At 46.0% G+C, this 22,473-nt stretch overlaps 2 protein-coding genes across 2 annotated transcripts; one reads left to right on the top strand and one right to left on the bottom strand.

The window, feature by feature from the left end:
* Positions 1 to 2,963: 2,963 nt before the first annotated feature.
* Positions 2,964 to 12,213, bottom strand: snx1a (sorting nexin 1a). The gene is made up of 16 exons (XM_036147113.1): positions 12,092 to 12,213; positions 11,862 to 12,010; positions 8,468 to 9,281; positions 8,235 to 8,371; positions 7,971 to 8,046; positions 7,814 to 7,857; positions 6,973 to 7,114; positions 6,537 to 6,615; positions 6,347 to 6,422; positions 6,034 to 6,147; positions 5,396 to 5,489; positions 4,463 to 4,668; positions 4,226 to 4,369; positions 4,046 to 4,126; positions 3,878 to 3,949; positions 2,964 to 3,172 (listed from the first exon to the last, which is right to left on the bottom strand). The coding sequence occupies exons 2-16, from the start codon at positions 11,988 to 11,990 to the stop codon at positions 3,122 to 3,124; spliced, it is 2,259 nt and encodes a 752-aa protein (XP_036003006.1). The 5' UTR covers positions 11,991 to 12,010; positions 12,092 to 12,213; the 3' UTR covers positions 2,964 to 3,121.
* Positions 12,214 to 12,278: 65 nt separating this feature from the next.
* On the top strand, positions 12,279 to 21,784 carry sv2 (synaptic vesicle glycoprotein 2). Its single transcript, XM_012862464.3, is given in 14 exon segments — positions 12,279 to 12,509; positions 13,798 to 13,865; positions 13,867 to 13,897; positions 14,253 to 14,414; positions 16,213 to 16,375; positions 16,692 to 16,813; positions 17,033 to 17,196; positions 17,285 to 17,365; positions 17,445 to 17,543; positions 18,135 to 18,223; positions 19,995 to 20,125; positions 20,426 to 20,521; positions 21,262 to 21,421; positions 21,581 to 21,784. Coding segments are annotated over 14 exon segments (1,644 nt in total). The 5' UTR covers positions 12,279 to 12,415; the 3' UTR covers positions 21,765 to 21,784.
* Positions 21,785 to 22,473: the final 689 nt, after the last annotated feature.

Below are 22,473 nucleotides of genomic sequence, written 5' to 3'. Positions count from 1 at the left end.
TCAGGCACGTTTAAAAGGCGTTTTCAGGACTGAGGTAGTTGCTGTGTTGCCATTTCCAGCTGCTGTTCTGTTTTTTTTCTAAGATGTAGGTGATTAAATAAGTTTACGAAGAAGCGACAGACCAACAGAAAGTAGCTCAATACTTTGGGATTTCTGGTTGCTATGTTACAAAACGTGTTGTTGAAGGGGTGTGAATACTTCGTGACATCCATCCATTGTCTACGCCTGCTTAGCCTTGCGAGAAGCGGGAGACGCTGGAATGTAAGACCCTCAATTGCCAAACGCTTTGGGTCACTTGACTTTTTACATGTAAACTTTAATGACGTCCCATTATTAATGCAAAGGCTTTAAAACAGGCTTAGCACAACCGCTTCCTGGGAAGACTTTCCACAAGGATTGGGAGTCTGTTTATTGACCATTTTCTTCAAGAAGTGCATTCCTGAGGTCAGACACTGATGTTGGATGAGCTGGCATGGCCTGCAGCTTCAGATCTGATTCATCTCAAAGGTGAGATCAGGACTCTAGTCTGACACCGTCTAAACCAGGAGTCACCAGCCTTTGTGAAACAGAGAGCTACTTCACTGGTGTGTGATAGGAAGGGCTGCTAGTACTGACCATTAAACTAGAGGAGTCAGAGTTCACCTTAAACTTATGTAAAATAAACAGGTTTTTCATGCTCTGTTAAACTCATTTTTAAATCTATATAAATGTGAATGTGAATAAACAGTAACGGAATAAAATAAAATTTTAGATGCAGCTCACTGGTGCATTGTGCTTTTTTTTTTTTTTTTTTTTTTTTTTTTTAAGAACAGGTCTGCATCTGCTGACCCTGTTTGGGATTATAGATGACTCACCGCTCTGGTTTAGAATACCACCAACTACTAAATATTTAGTAGGGTGGTAATTTCACAATTTGCATCCCTTCACAGGCCAGGTCTCCCTTGCAAAAGAGATTTTTAATCTCAATGGGTATAACCTGGTTAAATAAAAGGATAAAATAAACAGGTCTACCTCCAAATTCACAAAAAGCCTGAGGGCAACCCGCTCTTTCACAAATGTTTTTAGAAGCAGTCTAGATGCCAAAGTACCAAAAGTTAAACCAATGTGGCGAGGGAAGGTACTTGAACACCTGAATTCAGTGGTTTTGATGGGTGACCCAATACGTTTAGAAATATCATTTATTTAGCGATATTGTGCATCATCCACATCTTTATGAGCATGACATTTAGCTCCAAAGCATCCACCGATTTTTTGCGCTTCTTTAGGACACAGAAGAAATCTCCACGTCTTATCAAGAAGTTTCTGCGGGAAACTGAGCAAAAAACTTGAGTCACTAACAAATGTCCAAGAGTAAACAGTGCAACTTTTATTGATTTGTTTTTAGACGACTCTATGACACAGTGTATGTCCTGACATGACATTAGTGGCAGATTAGGAGGCCGTACGGACCATTTTAGTAATGTGGTGAAAAACACGTACAAAAATATCATGGGTCGGAAGAGAGAAAAAACAAAAACAAATCAAAAGAAATCTCAGAACATGAGAAAACGGTAGCAAAGTCACTTCCAAGGTTAGCCGTTCCTGCCAAGAAACGTGGCAATAAAGCAGGAATCAGGAGGATTGGCCTCGGCACGGCGGCCAGTTAATGCTGCGAACGACTCGTCTGAACATCCTCGTGTGTGAGCTGTTCAGCTGTACCACCGGTTTCACACTTTCTCCATTCTCGTTGGCCAATTTCCTCAAAAACGATTGCCTATTCTTTGTTACGGTGAGCCAAGTGGAAGCGAAATTAATGCCAAGTTGTTCCAAGAAAATTATTTTAACCTTTGGTTCAAGTCCTGCTTCTGTCTACGGAAATCACCCCCTAAAAAAAAAAAAAAAAAGCTACTTATGTGAATTTAGCCATTTTACTAAAAACGTAGCCCTGGAAAACATGCAGAACTCCACCGACGTTGGGACGACGCAAACAGTGATAGAAAAAAAACAAACAAAAAAACACGACCCTCCGTAGCTTCATCTGTAAAAGATGGTGAAACTTTTGGGGATTTTTTTTCTCCACCGGTGAGACGGAACTTGTGAGGAAACACCTACAGGTGAGAGCAGCCCATGAGAGACGGGAAGGACCGCAAACAGGAACGGACCGAGCCGAGATATTTCACCATTGGCAGAGATAAACAAGCTCCCTAAGAAACAGAACCTCCCGCAGAGGCAGAACATCTGGGCGGCTTTCATTTGACACGCTTTCCTGCTTCAAGTCAAAACTTGCCAAGACTCCCCTAACCAACCAACCACTGGCTGTTTGGTGAAGAATCGTGAACTGTGACGTGACACAGTGGAGTGTCAAAACTTTTTTTTCTTCTTTACTAGACGGTGGAAGTGCAACAAAGCCTCCGCCCGACTCATCGGCTTACAAAAATCCTCTAAGACCGGCATCGTCTCCGGGTAAAAAAGGCACAGACACATGGTTTTGCATGACTTAAATCCCACCGTAAACAAGGAACCCAGATAAATGACGCGTGTCCCGTTTCATCCCCCTGCTTTCATCTGCAGAGGGGGAGAAAAAAAACAAAACAAAAAACGAACCGGCTAGAACTCCAGGAAGATAATGCGGCGGCTAGAAGTGCTCAGAAACGTCATCTAATCCCTTTTGAGTCATTGTTACAAGCGAGGCCACCTTCCTGCCGCAGCGTCCCCCGCTGCCTGCTGGAAGGAGCTCCTCGTCACCCGCAGAGGGCGCTAGTGAGAGCGCCCCGCTCCGGGCGAGTCGGCGCCCGGAGCGGTCCCCGACTCTATTCATCTTTACAGGTCACTGTAAAGATGAATAGAACCATTCGGATAAACTTTTCCTCTCGTATCTTTTCATAGGATTTGCTCTAGTAAGAAAATATTGTGAAAGGATAAATGAAAATATACAGTTATTCATACAATACAGGGCTATATGATAAAGATGATTGTGTATTTAAAAAAAAAAAACAAAAGAAACAAAACAAGTTCATTGGATCTCCCTTTTCAATGCACACATTTGTTTTCTTGCTTTAAAGGCAAAAGAGGTAAAGTGTATAAAGAAGGCAGCCTGTTTGTCGTTCAGGGGGTCGGAGGGTGGGGGGGGGGGGGGGGTCCACTAGGCGATGGCTTTTGCTTCAGGCAGGAACGCCTCCCAGTACTTGATCAGCTGCAAAGAAACAGACACAGCAGCGGCAGAACGCGTTACATCACCATTTTATTGTCTGACTTTCTAACAGCGGCAATTTCAACCTGCAGCCTCTGCTGGGTGTTAACCGTTCATCGGGTGCAGCTCCAATCAGAGGTTTGATTAGGGCTGGACGATAATTCAATAACAATATATATATCAATAGAAAAAAAAAAATTGGGACAGTAAAAAGTTCAATAGATGGAACAGTTTTCCTTCCTTTTGCATTCTAGCCTATCATGTAGGTTAATACTAGTCATGACATCCTCCCAGCCAATCACAAGCACAGACCCAGGAACGCTGCGCCCCCTTCAGAGTTCAGAGAGTTCACCTGTTCTCTTTCCCTTTTTTTAAGACTTACAGTTTTGATGAAAATGTTGGTTGAATAAAGGTTGAGTTTGAATTCAGTGTTCTTTATTTAAGAATAGGTCATTAAAATGGCCAGGGCTGCACTTCAAATATATGCTTTTAATGTGTTGATAATTATCGATATCGATCAATATGATTTCCATTTTATCAATATGCTTTTTTTCTATGCCGTCCAGCCCTAGGTTTAATTATTGGCCTTTTCATGATGCCCTTTACCCGGTTTTTTCAGGGCGGGATGTTGATATGATGCGCATATGCGCATATTCAAAATGTGTTCTGATAACCCGACCGGGGGGGGGGGTGTAACCTGAGACTCACCTGCTGCTGAGACTGGAGCAGAGACTCCAGGTATGTGATTATCTGCCTCTTGAAGTTCTTGGTCTTTTCTTTCTGTTAGAAGGATTTTATAAAGAGGGATTATACATCATCCTGGGCATGTTTAACCTACCGAGGCACAGAGCTGAGACGAGACAGAAAGAGACAGACCTCAAAGCGGACGACCTCCTTGCGCACGGTTGCAGAAACTCTGTCGAAGTCTCTCTCGTACTGAGTCACTTTGGCCTCCCACTGTTCACAGGAAGGAAAATAAGAGAGAGAGAGATCAGACGTGGTGGGCGTGTTGTTTCCATAAACCACGTTTTTAAAAAAATAATACCCATGCTGCACCTCGGTGATCTCCTCCTTGGCCAGCTGCAGCTTGTCCGGCTTGTTGGCCCACAGCAGCTTGGCCTCCACCTCTCTCTTCTTCTGCAGCATGGCCTGAGCGTCCTGCCAGCGCTGCCACGCCTTCATCCGCTGATCGAACGTCCCCTGCAGGCGGCAGACACACACACACAAACGTTTCACCTCTGGCAACCCGTTCTTTCCGCACAAGCTGTCGCTGCGAGGATTCGCTGGCCGTACCCGGACCGCTCCCAGCAGGCGGGTGAAATCGGCGATCAGCTCGGCAAAGCCGAAGGTGTCGTTCGCCGCTTGGTCCTGGTGCAGCTGCTCCATCTTGTCCTCCACCTCCGCCAGCTGAGAGAGGGCTCTGGACAGGGCCGTGTTGTCCTCCGCGCTGCCCAGCATGGCCGCGCTCTTGGCAAAACTCGCCGTGTTCAGCGACAACTCTGGAGGGGAGGGGGGGGGGACGCAGCGTGAGGTTAGGGTTCAGTGAGCAGACACACACACACACGGTAGACGATAAAAAAACCCCCAAAAAAACGTCCAAACAAGCAGGAATGGACTTTAAGGATTTATGGTCCGGTAGGGCTGGGCGATATGGATTAAAAAATAAACCTCAGATTTTATCATACCAAATCTGATTAATCCAATTTTTCCTCCTTTTTGTTTCATAAAAAGAAATTAAAGAAATTATTTTAAAACCTTGCTCTTTATGTCAAGCATTTCGTCAGGGAGTTGACCTGATCAAAGTGCAACTAAAAACAAGCTGTGAAACATGCTTGTAAAACAAGATGGCAGCCGTGCCATTATAAACAATGAAAATATAACAAAACATTTGCTGCTAGTTGTATTACACATTGAGCTAAGAACAGGCTTCACTGCACTTGTGAACTTCAAACTAAGTAAAAAAAAAAAAGTAAATACGTAAATGTAAAATTATAGTAAAAAAAAAAAAAAAGTTACCACCTAACAATATTTTGACAATAATTTTGCCTAAACATATATTCAGCATCACATGCTGTTCTCTTCATGGAAACCCAATGAGTGTATTGGCAAAATAAAATCCAGATTTTCCAAAAATGAAATCTTAAAGAATTGTAAATTCGAATTAATCGATTAAATCGATTTATCGCCCAGCCCTATGGTCCGGATGGTGAAAATGCATCGCCGCACCTTTTCTGTGCACGACCAGCGACTCGACCAGAGCGTGGAGCTTCCTGAACTGCTGGTCTGCAGATTCCACCTCCTGCAGTTTCTCCTCAAACCACTGCAAGCAAAAAAAAATAAATAAAAAAATCAGTCAGCATTGCTTCCAGACGGCTGTAAGTCTGTATAGTTCATAGTTTTTTTAATTTTAATCTTAGATGTGGTGTTTTTATTAGCTGCGAGCAGAAATCCCTGTAACAGAAAGTAGGAAGAGAAGACAACATCGGTAAACTGAGTTACTGAAATAAATGAACTTTGCAATAATCGTCTCATATTATTGAGATGCACGTGTAAATCTTCTCTTAGCAGGATGGGAGCATCGCTGCTAAACCCTGTTTTTGGACACTTGTAGGTCACCTGCGTCCGGTGGTAAATGTTTTCTTCAAAGCAACCAGACAGCGGCCCGTTCTTTCTGGTTGGTTAATGTTGCATGACCATATGATGTAAAATCACCTATACTTACAAAGAACCTTTAGATTCAGATACTTTCCCAGTTTCTTTTTTTTCCCTGTACTAGCTGACAAGCACAGCGTGTAGCCAACCAGGACCCGGCTTTAGAGTTCATCGCGTGTTTAGATCTCAACCTCTTCATGAACCAAACTCACCACGTCCGACTCGTTCATCTTGATGGTCATTTTGCTGACGGCGTCCGTCGCTTTGGTGATCATTTTGAGGAATCCGGCCCCGCTCAGCGCCTGGGTGCTGTGAGCTCTGGGCAGCTGGAAACACAGGTTACAATATCGTCAAAGGTCAGGAAGAAAAAAAAAAAAAAAAAAACAACATTCTCAGCTAAACGGGAGGGGAACAATGCACCGTCCTCCGTCTGGTCTTTCAGTTTAAATACGAAGACCAGATGGAAACCGAGACCAGCGATGGAAACTGCAATGGAAACTGCAGAGACCAAACGATGTGGCTCACCTCCTCTTTCTCCAGGAACTCTCTGACATCAGGATCCTGCAGCAGCATTGGGTGATTCACCACCCTCTGGAGGTACCTGTGAAAAGGAGAGGCTCAGTTTCCTGCATGGCAAAGTCGTACTAACAGCAACAACAAAAATCTAATTGAAATGACTACGTCATGTTGCATTAACCCCATCTGTCTCTCATACCTCTCCAGAGCGCCTCTTCTCCTTTCCACAAAGTCTGCTGAAGAGGAATCTTCCTTCCCGACCTTTACCTTTGTCATCCCTGCACCAGAAAACAAGCATTCAAACCTCTTCAATCGTCCCGCTAAAAACCACAAATTGTCCATGTGCTTTATTGGAATTGTATGTGCCACATCGTCAGGCCCCTTTACTTTAAAACCCCCAAACCAAATCAGCTGCATCCTACAGGCAGCAGTCCAGCTGCCACTAACAAGAGACCAGGGTTGAAGAAAAGCCTTTCTAATCGTCACTTTTGTGTCGATTCGCCTCCACTTCAGTTATGAGCTCGGTTAGTCACATACAATCCCAATAAAAATGTAATTGTACAGCAAAGACTGTTAAATGTGTCGTAATACGTGCTCCGAAGCTCAGATTTACGAGACCGGAGGGTCCACCCCACCTAGGAGGCTTTTTTCTGGAGGCGGCGGCACGATCAACCCGTTGGGTCCGTGTTTCTCCGACAGCTTCTCGTAGAGGCCGAGGAAGTCGCTGAAGCGTCGCCTCACCGTGAAGGTTTGGTTGCGGAACATGGACAGGGTGGTCTGAAAAAGGGGAGGGCGTTACTTTTCACAACAGAAACACGTCAACGCAGCCGTCTCTTCCAGTGATGAGACCTAACTAGGGCTGGACGATGTAGAGAAAAAAATTAAAATCGTAGAAATCATATTGGATCGATGTCGATAATTATCAACAAATTGAAAACATATTTTAAGTGCAGACCTGGCCATTTTATGCTGTTGCTTAGCAACCTATTTTTATATACAGAACACCTCTGTATATAAAAATACCTTATGCACTGAATTCAAACTCAACACTTTATTCAACCAACTTTTTACCAAAACTGCAAGTTTTTAAAAAAGAAAAAAAGAACGGATGCTCTCTGAACTCTTTGAAGGGGGCGGAGCTTTGTTCCTGGGTCTGCCTTTGCTATTGGTTAGGAGGATGTAATGATATAATAATAACCTACAGAACTAAAATGCATCAGGAAGGAAAACATTTATTCTATTGAACTTTTTATTCCGCCCAATCAACGATATACATCTATAGATCGATATATATCGTTGTTGAATTATCGTCCAGCCCTAGACCTAACCAACATTTGCCTTTTGCAGATATTTGCGTTTTTACAGCCACTGATTTTCCTTTCTCGTCACACTGTGAGCAGCATTTCCTCAGGTTCAGAGAGGAAACTCCGCTTCAGCCCCTGTAACTGAGCGCTTTTTTCACTTCTCCTTTCATACCTGTGTCGATACTTTATAAGCCATGTAGGCGTTCATCCCGTCCCCTGGAAAACAAGGAGATCACAAACAGCCGCCGTTAAACCAAATACAGCCGGCCCAGCTATTTCTGAGCCCCGATTCCTTTCGCCTGTCGAGAGGAAACGAAAACACGCCTCACCTATTTTTTCAGGGTCCTTGACGGAGACAAAAATGTCGAATTTATCTTTCTGTTCCTCTTCCTCGTCTTCCTCCACCTGAAAGAAATATTAGAAGTAGAGAAGTGTGACGCCGGCTGATTCTGCCTCCAACAGGAAACTCAGCTAACCGACCAGCCACGGCCCCGGTGTGCCGTCGGCTTTAGAGACAGACGGTATGTGGTGGGAAGACAGACGGTGTGCGGTGGGAAGACAGATGAAGACAGACGGGTAAATGCTGAGCGTACCTCTTCCAGAGCAGCCGGCTGGGGCTTGGCCAGGCTGGCGGCTGCTGCTGCTGAGACGGAGGTGGAGGCGGACGCTTTGGTGGCATCTTTCCTTCTCTCGCTCCTCGGACTGTCCAGAGAAAGCTCCACCGTGGCTTCTGATGGACAGCAAGAAAAAAAAAAAACAGCTTTGAAAGTTTGATCTTTACACGTCATCAGGAAACTGAAAATAAAAATAAAAACGGTCAGCCCACCAGCAAATATATCAGGGTCCTCTTCGGAGTGGACCCCGTTGGTTTTGGGGTTGACCGCTCTGGCGTTTCTGGCGTTTGGCACCGCGCCGACTGCCTCCTCGGTGAAGAGGTCTGCGGGGTTTCCACCCGACAGGAGCCCCCCCGCCGGGGCGGACTCCTCCTTCTGCTCCTTCCCGCTGGCTTTCTTTGAGACGGCGCCCAGGGGCTCGCCGAACAGGTCCTCGTCGGCCTCGCCGAAGAGGCTTTTCTGCGGCTGCTTGGCAGATTTGCTGGGCTGGGAGCCGGTGAAAATGTCGCTTCCCTCGTCGTCGAAGAGGTCGACCACGGCCCCGCCGGGCTTCGGGGCGTCGGACGCGGCGCCGGCGGCTGGAGAATCCCCCAGGAGGTCGGCCAGAGGGTCGATGACAGCCGGCCGCCGCGATGAATCCCCGCCGAGGTCCATAACGGGAGCGGAGGAAGCCGCTTCCTGTTCTGCAGCACTTCTCCTTTTTTCACCTCCCAGCAGATCGGTTGCACCACCGCCGCGCGCTTCACCCTCGCCCGCTGCCTCAACGCCAACTTCCTCTCTTTGCGCCGCAGCTTCACTTCCCAGAATGTCAACGAAATCATCCGAGGCCTCGTCCACGGGCTTCCCTGCCGCTCTGGCGCCTTCTGCTGGGGCTTTTATGTCATTGGTTAGGTCCTCAAACAGCTCGGCGGGGGATCTGGAGCCCGTCTGGCTGCCGAGGGGCTCGATCAGAGGATCGCTCATGAGGTCGACGGACTGACTGGCAGCTGAGGGCGTGTTCTCCTGTTTGGCCATGGGAGTATTGGTCTGGAGACAAGGGAGAGGGCATAATTACCATCGCCGTCCAACTTGGCAGCGTAAACCAAACCCTACTGAACCCCGCAGCGCGTTCCACACCATCGACTATTCACTACAGAAACAACCTAAAGCTGTATTCTTGTCACTATTATTTTGAGGCAGACCAACACAAAGCAGCTGAGAAATGGAAGTATGGCTGAACCCCCCCTACAAATAAAAACCCCAAAAAGTGCGACAGGCAATTGTCTTCAGTCCTCTTCACTCGAAGGCCACCGGGCGCCGTTAGAGGTGACCTAATCGGCAAATCTTCTACGTGTAATCAGGAAGAGCAAGGAAGCCAGCAGACGGGTCAGGGAGAACGTCTGACGTCGGCTTGGTGAACAACATCCCAAACTGTGAAGGAGCTCTGAGAGCTGTTCACAGAAGCAGCCAGGAGGCTTGTAGTAACTCTGGAGGAGCTGTAGCCGATCAACTGCTCATGTGGGAGAATATAAATGAGTATCGAGAAAAATAAATGCTGCTGAACGGAAGCCAAAAGTCACGTGTTGCTGTAGTTAACTCCAACTCAACAATCAGATGGAGCTGAGCGTTTGAGACTCTGCTTGTAGTTTTTAAACGTCTCCCTGGTCTGTCTCTTTACCTCGTGGGCTGTTTCCACCAGACCGACACATCTTAGCTGTTCTCAGGACTCAGGAAGAGCCTCCGTCTGTCTGTGAGCTCCGCTGGGACATTCAATCATTTAAAATATCTTCTTTATAAACTGGCTCTAAATTCCAGGGTCCTTGTTCCTTCAGGGCCTTTTATTGCTTATGTTGTCAAACTTGCATTAGTTTTTTTTTTTTATTATACGGTTTTTGTTTTCCCACCTCTACAGCACGTTGGATGCATTTTTGTTTAGCGATTCATAAAGAAATCAGCTAACGAATGAACTAATTAGATTTGTGAAACTTAAAAAAAAAGAAAAAAAAAAAGCACAAAGTAGTTGTACTGCACCGTACGCCATAAATTGTATTTTATATATTTATGTTTGTCTTTAAAATACCAGAGTTTGCACAGATCTTCACATTTTTGTCTTTTATATTATTTAAAAAAATAATGTAATCAATCAGATGTTACGTTCAGCTACCAGAGTAACTGTTTTACCAAATCCTTTTTAACCATTCCTACGGTCATTTCTTGGATGGCTACGTTTTACTCTTATGTAAAATAAAATTAAGCGTTTTGGACCCCGGTACCAATTTGGGGGCTTCCATCTTTCAATCAACCAGTTGCTTCTGTTGCTACCGTTTTCTTTTTATTTTGTTTTTTTTAAATATGGCAGATCTGATTCTAGTTTTGGAGTCGTGCTCGCTCCGCAAACAGTGACCACCCCTTTGCCAGTGAGAGACACTTTGGAGGTGCCGTCTCGGTGCGCTTGGAACCACATGGAAGCGGGGACTAAAAACAGTTTTGGTTCCACGTAGCCGTTACTGGTGGAAAGGCCCAAAAAAATGCAGCACAGACCTAAGCAAAATTTTGGTGCCTTTCAAAAGACATGCGGTTGTGCTGTATTTCGTCGAGGGGTATCAGAGCGTCAGGGGTCCAGACACAAAAGCACGCCACACTTTTCAGTGAAGCCGCAGACGTAAGTGTCTTTAAGAATCTGCGTTAAATAAATGTGGCTTTTTGAGACAAGCTGAGCAATCAGGTGTGAAACCAGATCTGGTTTCTTCGCTCACTTTGATGCTCAGGTTAGTTGAGGAGAGGCCATAAAACTCCAGAGGAACCCCAGTGAGGGCCCCTGGGAACCTGACAGACCCTGACGCATGCTGTGCGTGTGGAGTCACAAACTCTCCTCTTGAGCAACAGCGACTAAATCCTGACTGTAGCCATCTACCCACACAAACAGGATTTCAAGCAGAGCTTCTGCTGAGACATCCACAGAAATGCTGACGGACGTCCTCCCTGCCGCCATGAGTCAAACTCTGTGGAAGGAATAATAATAAAAAAATAAACACATGCAGCAACTTTCCAGTTTCTCCTCTGAACTTTGACGGTGAGAAAACATCCGGGTTCGCGCCATGTGACCGCGGCGTCCTCCTCCTCCTCCTCCTCACTCACATGACAGGAGGAAGAGGGAGCCAGCTCTCTGCCAGATAGATCCCTTCTAATCTGCAGACAGACGCCGAAGAACCGGAGCACCAGCAGCCCACCGGCGGCCCTGCAGCCTGCCGGGCCCGGAGCTCCGGCTAGCCGGGCCCGGGGGCCCCCCTGAGGCCAGCCCCGCTGCTGGTCCCCTGTGCATAACTCTAATTAATAATAATAATAATAATAAAATAAAAACACGCATAGCAGTTACCATAACGTGAACTTTCCTTCATGGCCCGCTGGTGAAATCAGGGACGAAATGAAAGTTTGGTGCAGAAGCTGCAGCTTCTCGCACCGAGTAAACTTCCTAAAGAAGCCGTGAGGAGTTTTTCTTCTTCCTCAGCAGCGGCTCTGATCCCTGAAGCACCGAGCAGCAGCTCAAACTTAACCCACCACCCCCCGCTAGCCTGACGGCAGCTAGCCTCCGCCCCGCGGCCGCCGGCGGCTCCCCGGCGAACCCACCGCGCTGACGAACAGCTCCTCCCCGTCGTCCTCGTCGCTGTCTCGGCCTCGGACCTCCTCGGTGTCCAGGGCGTCTTGGTCCTCGGAGTCCGGGAACGGCGGCGGACTGCGCTCTGAGCTGGTCGCCATCTTCGCGCTTTCTTTCTCTCCTGTTTATTTAAATATAATTTTTTAAACAAAAAAAGGGGGGGAGAAGCGGAGGCAGCGTCACCTCCTCTCGGTCCACAAACCGCTCGCTCTTCGCCGTCAGTTCGCCGCTAGAAAGGCCGCCGCTGGAGCTCCGTCAGCCCGCTGTCTGCCGTCCGACCACACCGAGCAGGAGGAGCAGAGACGCGGCGCTGGGGACGAGTAGACTGCGCTGGCTTTTTACTTCCTGGTCCTCCTACTCCTCCTCCTCCTCCTTCTTCTTCTTCTTCTGTTTGCCAGGCAGGTTAGCTAAGCTAGCTCCGGGGTTAGCCAGTCGCTCGGATCAGCTGTCATGAGACCCACGCAGCGCTGCAGCTAAACCCCGATCCGGCCACGGAGACCGCGGGCTGGCAGGATCCGGACGCAGGATGTCCCGGAGCATCGACGGCCGGGACAAGGAGGCGCGGAGGCCGCTTCTCGGCCGGGACCGCCTGGATCCGACCGAGCTGGACTCGGATGACGGTAAGAGCCGAGGCTCCATCGCTTCTTCACCCTTCGTCAAGGGGAGGATGGGAGGACGATCCGCGGCTTTATGGGGATGTGGATGTGGTGAAGAGAGGAAAGTTTACAGCGGCGGAACTTGTGCTTGAAAAGTTTCTGAGGAGTTCAGATCCGGAGAGAGATGAGGATCTGCGTCTCTGTTATTTACGTTTCAGCGAAGGTTTGCGTACTGGATGGCTGCAGGGGTGCATCCAGAGGGTTTGGTAAAGGGGGGGGGGGGAAGCTAAACAAAAAGTTTTTACAGATCCTAAGCAGTGTTGCTATAACAGAACATGGGCCGAAAACACAGAGATCCTGAAATTCATGTTTCCAGGCACATGATCATGAAAAATTAGCACGATTCTATGTTATTAGTGCAGTTCTCCTGTGTTTTCCATGCGTAAAACCTAAGCACACTGAAATCAGGCAAAGGGGGGATGGCGTTACACCCTTTAGTGAGATACACCGTATCTCACTAAAAGGGACCCGGGTGATGGAAGAAGGAACCAAGCTTTAGGAAACCAAGGTCATCCTGCAAGTATTCAGCTCCTGGCTGAAATACATGCTTCAAAATCTGTTTCCAGAAGATGTCTCCGATGATCAAATAATCAAAATCAGTCACTTATTTTAGAGCCAGCAGTTGATCATTGTAATGCAAAGATTGGTTATAGACACAAAAAAAGTGCAGCGAGTTTAGGATTGTTGCTGTAGCTCTTCTGGGCACAATTGTATTATGTTAGTCCATTTTTGTTATTATTATATAAAGAATTTATTTAATTAAGTTTCTTGTATTTCAACCCGTTACTAATTAACACCAACGAGAGCCGACCACTAGTATCCCTACCAGTCGCACTATTTCAGTGTGTTACTCCACAACCTTTAACCTCGGTTAACTTAAAAGGATTTTTGTGCAGCGGACCCAAACCAAGCCGAACTGTGGAGCGCTTTCACAAAACTTTGTAGAATCTCCCTTTTTGCTGCAGGTGCAGCTGCGAGTGTTTAAGCATTTCTTGGTCTGGACTTTATTCTAACCTCATGATGAAGGTTTGACCATATTTATTTATTCACTATTTTGCTCTCGGGCGTTAGATAAAATCCAAACAACCAAATGTGAAACAGCTCCAAGGCTCGTTAAGAAGGCACCTTGTTTTTTCGCTCCTGATGGTTTCCGCGCTGAGGCGGATCGGTCATCTGAATGGGATGATTTGCAGGTTCCGTCCGCCACAAACCGCCGTCAAAGTAGAAAAGTGCTGCTTTTGCTGCTTCACAGGTGAGGTCATCTTCGACAGGAGGCCGTCCGGCGTCAGTGAGGAGGCCGGAGGGAGCGCCGGGAGGAAGACTCACGTACGAGGAGGCGGTGGAAGAAGCAGGTAATCTGAGATGTTCTTCCATCACAGCCGCCTCTGCTTTGCCCTGTGATCGTGTTTCATATTCACGCTTGTGGAAAATAACAGGTCAGCCTGCTTGTGTTTTGTCAAACGGCACGCTGAGGTTAACAGGAAACCCAGCAGTGAATGTGACAGTGGAGCGTCTGAGGTGTTATTGGAGACGGGAGGTGTTTGGATATCTGAGTCCACGGCCCTCACGTGTAATAAAGACATGTTTGCTGACTCTGTTTCTTTATTTGGACCGGTCTAAAAGTAAAGAAAAGCCTTTTTTACGGCCTCCGGCTGGGCCTTTATTGGCTAACGTCTCTCTTTGCTTGTTCCCTGTTTGCCCTCTCAGGCTTTGGTTTGTTCCACTGGCTCCTGCTGGTGGCGTGCGGCTGGGCCAACGCCAGCGACGCCGTGGAGATCCTCTGCGTGTCCTTCCTGCTGCCCACGGCGCGCTGCGACCTGCTGCTGAGCTCCTCGGACATGGGCCTGCTCACCGCCAGCATCTTCCTCGGTGAAGCACGGAACGAGTCCGGCCGCGTGTTCAGCGGCCCGAGCGCCCGTTTCTCGCTGAGCAAACACACCGAGCTCCGTCTGAAACTGGGCAGGGGCTTTTTCACCGTTCATTTATTGATTTATCACTTGAATTGTGCAACAGATGTTGCAAAACACACAATGCTCTCCCCCAACCTCTGCTCTTGTTTGAGGATTGTTCTTCATTAACTCCAGCAGCTGCTCAGAGTGAGACTGTTTGGACGTCTGGTTTTATTTTTGTACCAAATCCTTTTTTTTTCTTGAGAAACTAAACCAAGTTAGATTATTTTTTCATTGATTAAAAAAAATAAGTCCTTAATGAACGATGCATAGATAAATTATTGTATGATCTGATTTCGCTGTTAAGTTCAGGAAAGTTTTAGTCCTTAATCGAGTGCTAAAACATAATATTAGATGAGAAATGGAGGAAGAAAAGAATAACTTTCTGCTGAGTGCGACGGTCTGAGACTGGATTATAGATGCATTGCACAATACATTCAATTATTGTACAAGATACGTATTGCCACATGCAAGATTTGACGACTGTTTTCAATCAACAAAACTTCCGTTCTGGAAAAATCCTTAGCTTGATTGTTTTAAGTGGTTCAGATCACATCCAGAGGAAAGTCTCAAATCTCAGTTGGAGAAAATGAAAGCAGACAAAATCTAAATTTTCTCCCCCAGCATGCAAACGACAGAGCCTAATCTTCTGCTAACTCAAAAGGCTTCTCTGACCAGCAGACATTAGTTTATATTCCCGTTCCTGATACACAGGAGAGCTTTGCCCGACACGAAGGGCTGGGCAACATATCGAGATTTTAAAGGTATCAAGATTTCTTTAAAGGAGATATAAGATGAGAGTATATCGTTTATATCGAGAGGGTGTAAGTTACGTCATAATTATACTTTTATGTATTCCAGTAGGTCATTTTTCAGCTTCAGTTTGTTCGAAAATGTACCTGTGAGACATTTGGAAAAAAGCTTTGATTCAGAAATAATAATGATGATAATAATAATAATAATGCATTTTATTTATAGGCACCTTTCTCAGCACTCAATGTCACCTTACAGAATCAACAATAAAACACTCAGTCCAATAAACATTGAATCAACAAAGAGCAGGAATAAAATAAAAAAGAACAGGAGAAAGGATGGGATCCTTATAATCAAATTAAATTAAAAAAATTATAAAGAGTATGCCTGTCTAAAAAGATACGTTTTTAAGTGAGATTTAAAAGCAGTTATGGACGTGGAGTGTTGAATGTAGCGGGGCAGAGAGTTCCGAAGATATGCCTTATAATAATGACTTTATAAAAAGAAAAACACATGGAGACAAATATCGTATATCAGCTTTCAGCCTAAAGATATAAAGATGTTATTTTTGCTCCATATCGCCCAGCCCTAGGTGCTCATCAAGTGTGTCACAGGCGCCCATTTGACCCATTCTGCTTCAGACTGCTTCATGGTTGATAGCTTGACCCCTGGTCAACCTCTGTTTATGTTGCAGAGATTATGTAATTATATGATTTAAGCAGGTTATATCTATGAGTTTTAGCAACTACGTTTCAGAAGTTGAACTCCGGCATCTTATCAAAGTGGATCCTGAAAGCCTCTGAGGATGATTCCAGATGCCGAATTAGTTTTAATCCTTTTTAGACTAGACAAAAAGGTTCAAACTTTGGACTCCAGTTTGACTTGGCTTCAAAAAACGGAAATAAAGTCAACAGACCCGTGGTTAGGTTTTTAACTGTACCATCGTAATGTCTTTACGTGTGTAGGAATGATGGTTGGCGGCTACATGTGGGGATACCTCGCTGACCAGAGGGGGCGCCGTAAGGTGCTGGTGGTGTCGCTGAGCGTAAATGGGCTGTTTGGAGGCCTGGCCAGCCTGGCCCCCTGGTTCTGGCTCTTCCTGCTGCTGCGGTTCGTCAGCGGCATCGGGTGAGCGCAGGATTCATGTTGCACACAGATAAAGACTCGTTGATCTTTGTACTCCTGCAGGGTTATTCTTAGAAACACAGAGATCTGCGTCCGCTCGCTGCTCTATGTGTCCTCAAAGAGATTTCCCTTTAACCAACTCGCTCATAGCAAAAATAGCTAACTTCTTCTCTCAGTAACGACAGCCACACCGAAGAGCGCCGGTGTCGCTGAGACCTGTGGCGCGTTCACTGATTTAAAAAACTATTGGATTTTTGTGTTTCTGCCACCCTTAGACTGATTCTGTTTGACGTGATCTCTCGTTTGTTCTGCTCTGCAGGGTCGGCGGGTCCATCCCTGTCATCTTCTCCTACTTCTCAGAGTTCATGCCCCGGCTGAGGAGAGGGGCAATGATCAGCGCTCTGGCCACCTTCTGGATGGCGGGGAACATCTTGGCAGCAGGTGGGAACGACAAGCCGGGTCAGGTTTTCTTCTGTTTTTGTTCTGATGCCTGAAAAAAAAAGGGACTTGTCTGGAGAAATATCGGAATGAGAGCGGTACATTTTCTGGTGTTATCAGTAAAAAAAAAAAAAATCGACAAAAATGTTCAGAAAAATAAAAGGAAATCTGTTTTCTTCCTTTTTCGTCGGTATTTACTATGTATTTTTTTTTTCTCTGCAGGTCTGGCCTGGTTAGTGATTCCAAGAACCTGGGCCCATTTCTCTCTGGGAACCTTAGACTTCCAGAGCTGGAGGCTGTTTGTGGTGCTGTGTTCAGTCCCCAGCATCTCCTCAGCCGTCCTCTTCAAGCTCCTCATGCCCGAGAGCCCCAAGTTCCTCATGGAGGTACCGCAAAGGGCAGAGCGACTTCTGCGTTTCTCCGACGCTGTTCCTCCAGAGAGGTCTCTGACGCTTGCTCCCGTTTCGTTTCCAGGCGGGTCGGGAGGGTGAGGCGATCCGTGTTTTCAGGCTGATGTTTGAGCTGAACACGAGGGGAACGGACAAAGCTTTTCCGGTACGCAGCATTCGGCTTTGTACGGTTCATGACGTCTTTCTGCAAAACTAAAGTTCTGTCTCGGTGCAATCGCTCTAAGGAATTTGCTTTGCACACAAACTCCAAGCAAAGAGGGGAAATCCAAGAGATGGGATCCCAGGATGCAAAGGGAAAACGTCTTGTAACGCTCTTAAAAGAGGTAATGTAAAGAAATCCAACCCGACTTCTTGATCTTTTTTTTTTATAAGCTGAAGCTTTAGATGTAAAGACAAATGTAAAACATGGCAATAAAAGCTTTGCTTCTGTTCAAAAATCCTGTTGTAGTCGTAAGCGTCCTGATGCCTGACACACTTTCTATATTCTGTGGCGTTCCAACAGCAAACCTCAATGTGTTTTACTGGGATTTCTTTTAATAATAGACCAACTCGGTCAACCCAGACTAACTTTCTCGTTCCTGCTGAAGAAAAGCATTCCCACAGCATGATGCTGCCACCACCATGTTCCATAGAGACGACGGTGTGATCAGGGTGATGAACGGTGTTAGTTCACGCAGCTGTGGTTAACCTGAGATTAAATAATAACTGGCTTAGATTTACTAATTCTGAAGGAAACTGATATCATTGGGTTTTAATTGGAGGGAATTAGAGAAAAGGGAGCTGGATTTTCCCCATTATTACAATTATGTACTGGTTTGTGTTGGTTTGTCACATAAAATCCCAATAAAATACACTCAGTTTTTTTTATATATATTTTATTGTTAATAATTACATCATATTAATTGAACTTGCAGGGGCTGCTTCCCATTAAACAGATGTTCAGTGGTCCGACCAAAGCCAGGAGCGTCGTCCTGGTCATCATCTTCTACTGCATCTCATTTGGGTGAGAAACGTCCTCTTGGTGTCTGCAGTGAGTCCACCGTCCCTCTCTGTCCTGGGCTTCCTTCAGTATTTGTTTTTAACGAGGCCCAGAGTCAGTGGTGGTTATAGACCAAATTTACCAGGGGGGCCAAGGTGGGGCCAGTGTTTTTTCAAAGGGGCACAGAACAAAAAAATAAAAAAAACAATAAAATGGCAATATTTAACTGTGTAATAATATTAAGTGAGCCACTTGTGGCTCTGGAACTGCAGGTTTCAGAACCCTGATCTAGAAGTTGAAAACTTTGCCCCCAGCTCAATACGGCTAAAGCTAAACATGGAACATCTTAAGTTTTAAATTCTTTTTAGTGTAAAACTGCATAGGCAAAAAAATAATATTGGTCAAAGGGACCAGTCAGTTATGGTTTCTTTACCATTGGAAATAATTATGAGAAGTGTATTTATTATCATGTCTTCAGTACAGGGGCCATAACAGGGGCCAGGACCATTTCTTTTTTTTTTTTTTTTTTTTTTTTTTTTTCTCCCAGTGTCCTGTCTAGCAATGTGGCAATAAAAATTGATATCTTAATGCCAAATAGAGCTCGACAGATTTTACTTTCACAAGTGGAGCAAACAGCTTTCGCCATAATGCTCCGCTTGATTTGTGCGTGTAAATAGCTTTATTGTGATTCCTGCAGGGAGAATTTCAAATTATATGGACACTACAATGGGAAAGTAGGAGAGTAAAAGAAAAACAAGAAGAGAAAAAAAAAGAGAAAGAAGAGGTGAAAGAAAGAAGAGATAAAAGGAAGAGAATGATAAAACTTCCTCTGTCTGCTCCATCACCTGGAAAGAGACACAAAAAGAACAGCACAACCAACAGACATAAAGCAACAGATACAATCGTGTAACACCTTGATACCATTGCTAAATCATATATATTATTATGTAAGCTGACATGTGTAATGTGATACCTAAAAAAAAAAGTAAAAGAAAGTAAATAAATAGATTATAGCCTTTCTGTATATAAGTGAACATTTAATACCTGGGACCCAGCACCTGTGGGAGATTGTGAGAGTGCACTAGTTTAGGTGAAAATTATCCAGAAGGAAATAGCTTGATAGTGATTGTGGAGAACCGAAGACCCGCCTTCCCAGAGCACAGAGGCAGGGGTCAGGGGAGCCATAACCCCGGACTCCCAAAGGGGCCCCCAAAGCAGTGCGCCCGAGAGGGGCCTTCACAGGAAATCTACAACCCCCCCCTGAGGAAAGAGGAGAGACGACCCCGAGGAAATCCCCCAGCCACCGCAATGCCGACGCCCTCAAGAGCCGCGGGGACGAGCCCGTGGGCTCCGCCGGCAGCCGGCCGCGCTGAAGCGGTCCTGGCCATGGGCCCTGGGGGCCAGAGGCCCCAGGGGCGCCCCGCCCCCGCGGCAGGGGCCCCGGCCGCCCCCCGGGGGGCCAGGCCCCGCGAAGCCACCGCCGGGAATGGGCCGGGACCATTTCTACAGGGGCATGGGCCCCTGTTGGCCCCTGTCTAGAACCGCCCCTGCCCAGAGTGAATGAAACTCAAATGGGAACAACGTACTCCTCTGGAACAGCTGGCTGCTCTACAGCTCCAAACCAGAGCCAGAGATAACACTTGGAAGGGTTTTTTTTTTTTTATCTTCTGCAGCCAGACATGCAACGTAACGGCCAGCGCTGCGCTGAAAGGCGTTCCGTTGCGATCACCAACCGTGACGCGCCCCGGTTTCACTTCTTCCTGCGCAGACTGCTAACGCCTCTGGTTTTGTGCAGCTACTACGGCCTGTGGATGTGGTTCCCCGAGCTTTTCGCCCGCATCGAAAGCAGCGGCGGCTCGCCCTGCGCCAACGTGTCCCTGCCGTCTGCCCTCAGCAACCAGAGCTGTTATCCAGTCAAGACAGCAGGTGGGCTCACAAGACACCATTCTGTCCACCCTGAACCTCTATACCCCTCCGCTCACATGTCCCCCTCCGCTATTTGTTGTGTGCATGTCACCTCTTGACCTGTTCATGTAAGCTGTGGACTTAATCTTAAAATCGGTTCACAGTAGTAGGGTTGTGGGGTATTTTCCAAAAATTAATTTGCAGAAGTGTTTTTATTAAAGTCTTATTTTTCTGGTAATATTTCAGACAGTTTTATCCTTCTCAGTGTTTCCTCGCTCTGTCCTTTCTGATCCTCTGACACGCGTTGTCTGCTCCTGACAGTGTACATGGAGGGCTTCGTCATCGCTGCGTCCAACCTGCCAGGCAACATCTTCACCATCCTCATTATGGACAGCACCGGGGGGAAGATTCTGCTCTGTGAGTCCCTTTGGATTGTGGTTGTTTGTCCTGTATGAGGGAAAACCTGTCCAACCGTTTTTTTTGTTTTTTGTTTGTTTGTTTTGTTTTTTCTGCCATTCTCTGTAACTGTTTGAAGCGGAGCGACCTGCTTCCTGCTTCTGTCCCCTCGCTTCGTAGCCGCTTCCATCAAGGGAAAGATTCAGGAACATTTAATCCAAAACTAACAGACTTAGGAAGCTTATTTCCCTAAACTGTAAGAGCTATCACCCCCTGCTGAAAATGAATAAACCATCAGAGCAGCTCGTATTCTGCTACATGATACAAACACACTACTGGTTACACAGGTTTCTGATCTGATGACAATCATTTCTACTGGCTCTCTGCTAATGTGTATTCACCCAGCTCAATCTATCAGGGACTGTCTGTTTATACATCCATGCAAATTACACAACTCTGCTGCTAAATGTATTGCACAGTATTGTAGACTTCTGTCTTTTTGACTTGGAAATAAGTCCATTAGCTGCTAAAGATGCGCGCTTAAGTTTTGTTGTTGGCTAGTGTGTGTGTATATATATATATATATATATATATATATATATATATATATATATATATATATATATATAAAAATAAATAAAGAATATTGTGTGTTGTTGTGTCTGCATGTTATGTGTAATTTTGTGCATTGTGAGCCTCATCGTCGTTTCATCCTGGTAACACATGATGACTAACTTGATTGTCTCTGCCGCGCCGTCCAGCCTGCAGCCTGGTCGTGTCCAGTCTGAGCGTCTTCCTCATCTACGTGGTTCAGACCAAAGCCCAGAGTCTGGCTCTGTCCTGCATCTTCAGCGGCGTCTCTGTGATCGCCTGGAACGCCCTGGACGTGGTGGGGACTGAGCTCTACCCGACCCAGCTACGGTAACGAGCTCAGAAATGGAAATTCAGTCGATTGCTGAAATATTTGTTGATTTTTAAAATGTTGTTTTTAGTTTACTGTAAACTTTGTTGTGCCTGGAAAGAGTTGAACTTTTCGGAAATCCAGATGGACTGAATAAACAAGGCGTGTTGTTCTCGCAGGTCCTCGGCCCTGGGCTTCTTCACCGGAGTGGGCCGAGTGGCAGCCATCATGGGTAACGTGGTCTTTGGGAAGCTGGTGGACTCCAACTGCACCGTGCCCATCCTGATGGTGTCGGCTCTGCTGCTGACAGGAGGACTGGTGGCTCTCCTGCTCCCACAGACCAGGCAGACGGAGCTCACCTGATTGTTCGCGTCTGTTTTAGGAACTGCCCCGTGGAAGGAGACCGAAAAACCGCTGGCCTTAGTCCTCCAAACACTAATGAATGTGGTGTTTCTGGAGCCTTCAGCTAAGTCTATGTGCCTTTCATCCTGGATCATTTGCCAAAAAAAGCAAGAAAAAGTTTACCGAAAGCGTATCTCTCTGCCGTCCCTGAAGCTTTTCATCTAGGAAGGCAGACGCAGATATTTTGATTGATATGTTGTGAGCTCCTTTGAATAGAAATGCACTGATCAGAGATCTGTGGCCAATTTCCAGTCTTGGGTTATTATTAAGCTATTGCCTGCTGATACAGATTTTATACATTTTAATATAAGAAAATATAAAAGAATACTATTCAAACATTATGTTTGCCTTGCCTTCGTGACATGAGCAGCAATTATCTGCACTCAAAGCAGAGCTGACGTCCGTCTGCGTAAGGGAGAGAGAGCAGTAGCTGTAAAGCAGGGTTCTACTTTTGTTCTAAAACAGACAGAAGGAATATTGAACTAACATCTTTTAAAAAAATTAGCACAGTTAGCACGGCTAGCACTACTAAAACAGCAGTCTGGGTGCATTCCCTACAGCAGTGATCACTGCAATTAAACTAAGTAACAAAAAGCCTCATTGTAAAAGAATATCTATGCTATAATTGCTAAAATAGCTTGAAAAACACAAAAAAAATCATTAAAAAACT

The sequence above is a fragment of the Fundulus heteroclitus genome, chromosome 2 (genome assembly GCF_011125445.2).
Source record: "Fundulus heteroclitus isolate FHET01 chromosome 2, MU-UCD_Fhet_4.1, whole genome shotgun sequence".
Taxonomy (NCBI): Eukaryota; Metazoa; Chordata; class Actinopteri; order Cyprinodontiformes; family Fundulidae; genus Fundulus; species Fundulus heteroclitus.
The sequence above is the reverse complement of the archived record's forward strand: the minus strand, read 5'-3'. Positions and strand labels throughout refer to the sequence as shown.